Source organism: Austrofundulus limnaeus, unplaced genomic scaffold (genome assembly GCF_001266775.1).
Source record: "Austrofundulus limnaeus strain Quisiro unplaced genomic scaffold, Austrofundulus_limnaeus-1.0 Scaffold188, whole genome shotgun sequence".
Classification (NCBI taxonomy): domain Eukaryota; kingdom Metazoa; phylum Chordata; class Actinopteri; order Cyprinodontiformes; family Rivulidae; genus Austrofundulus; species Austrofundulus limnaeus.
The window spans coordinates 942,296-944,537 of NW_013952590.1; the positions used below are offsets into that span (position 1 = coordinate 942,296).

The following is a 2,242-nucleotide window of genomic DNA, read 5'->3' on the forward strand; positions in this document are numbered from 1 at the left end:
AGGGTGGATATAGCTCGATAGCAGCCTTGTGCTGATGACCCAGTTGATGTCATCAATTGCCCAGAATGCTTTGCGTGTAAATAAAATGGCCCCATCCGTGTAATATATTTTTAAACTTTTAGTTTAAAAATTATAAAAACTGAACATCCTACAGTATTTTTACAGTCTTTATTTTACAGTTAAAGTACAGTATATGTTTAACATATAAAGTCTAATGTTACAACTAATCGGGGATCCCTTTAATAAATATAAAAATGTCTTATTTATGGTATTTTCCTTTTTAGCTTAGGTGGCCATCTTGAGTTTTGTATTTGCATTCGGATTTGCTTCCTTTATCTTTTCTTCCTCCTTTCTTTGCGTTATCTTTTTTCTCGATCCTCCAGGGCGATGGTGGCGTTGGCTCGATTGGTGAGAAGGGTTTCCAAGGATACCCGGGACTCAAAGGTCGTCCCGGTGGCCCCGGTGAGCCCGGCACCGGGTTTGCAGGAGCACCTGGACTTCGTGGAGAACCCGGAGAACCTGGTATCCCTGGGTTTCCAGGGTCACCAGGTCTGCCCGGAGAGAAGGGTGAGTGATGAAGAGGAGAAACGGCCGTAAGTCGAGTGTGATCAGCGTGAACGAGATAGAGAGAATGTGACCATTTGAATTCTGTGCCGCATTTTTCCCACGGGTAGTTCCAAACATACATTCACTCATCGCTGTTAATCTATATGAGTTCACACATTTCTGGAGGAAAAACAAAATGAGTCAAACTCTCGCAGACCTAAAGAGACCATTTGGTTCCTTGTTAGGTTTTCTTAACCAGCTTCCTGCATCTGCTGCAAACTGGCAATTCTTCGATTAATGATCTTCGTTAATATGCCTTTACTCTTCTGCAGATAAGCTGCAAAAATTGCTTCTTTGGTCAAATGGCTGGTTTGCAATGAAGATGTTTTAAACACTTACATGAACTGCTGGGCTTCTTTAGACTCAGAGGTGGAGAAAAGGTCAAATAGTTAAACTATGAATCAATAAGCAGTGAAGTTAAGGACTGTTTTATTTATAAACCCTTATTTTATTTAAGATTGAACCCAGGACCTTCTTGCTGTGAGGCATCAGTGCTAACCATTAAGTTGTTGCGCTGCCAATAAAAAAAAAAAAATGATTGAGCAAATGTAATATTTTTAAGCTAAATTTGCACCTGTGAATAAGCTTTTTTGTTTTAGATCTTCCCCTCTGAGGCTAAAAGACAAGTCTTCAGCAGCTGCTGGGCTTTATTTCCAGTATGAATGTGTGCTCCTTGTACCAGGATGCTGATGCTAAACAACTGATTATTTTGCTTTTAGATAGAAGTCTGTTGTTATTTTGAGAGAGAATGAGGGAAATAAACGATCCATACAGAAGCTGTGTCTCAATTTGTAGCCCACGTACAAATTGATTATATCACCCATAAATGTGTAAAACTTAAAATGCATTGGAACATGTATTCTTATGTCTCTTCGTGGGAGGCATAACGTCACAAAATTTGATTAATTTTTTATAACGTTGCACATAAATACACAGAAGACATTTATTTGAGTTTAGCTCCTGTATCAGTACCTTTTTTATATCATATTGCCACATAAATTTCATCAGCTAAGTTGCTAAACATCAGATTTTTCAGTCCGTGTTAACTTTCCAGACTCTGCCTTTTTTTTTCCTGTAAAAATTGATGATGGTACAACAAATCCTGGAATATCATCTGTTGCGATGCGTCCTTCCTGTTTTGGGGTTTTGTGGGCTGCCTCTGTCGACCGTATGAGAAGGAGTTCACAAAATGGGACATCCTTCTACGTGGTGCAGTGTATAGCCGGCCTACAGCACACTACAGAGGACAGTCAGGACACAAACCATGAATTGAGACAGTTTTTTTTACATCTCTGTTATGGTCACAAATCACCTCCTTCTGTCTCTGTTCCTAAAAATGATAATAGCTTGCTTTAAAGCTTTGTGACATTGAATGTAGCATTTATTTACACTTCTACTTTAACTGAATGGGCTATAAAATAATTTACTGGAACTACTACTTTACTGAAAACTGTTTGGTGAAAAGAAAAAGTAATTGCTTCAATGGCGCATGCTACATGACACTGACAGGCTTTGTATTCTGCAGTGTGGTCTCTCTTTCTCTTCTCTGTCTCTCTCTTTCTCTTTCTCTCTCTCTCTCTCTCTCTCTCTCTCTCTCTCTCTCTCTCTCTCTCTCTCTCTCTCTCTCTCTCTCTCT

The 2,242-nt window shown here is 39.3% G+C and overlaps 1 protein-coding gene across 1 annotated transcript in view; it reads left to right on the forward strand.

Moving 5' to 3' along the window:
- Window positions 1-383: 383 nt before the first annotated feature.
- The window catches only part of col4a6 (collagen, type IV, alpha 6), a gene marked incomplete at its 5' end in the record, with an annotated part of 30,297 nt that continues 28,438 nt past the window's right edge, over window positions 384-2,242 (forward strand). The window contains 1 exon segment of the mRNA XM_014018270.1: window positions 384-567. Within this exon segment, the coding sequence (XP_013873724.1) occupies window positions 384-567 (184 nt within the window).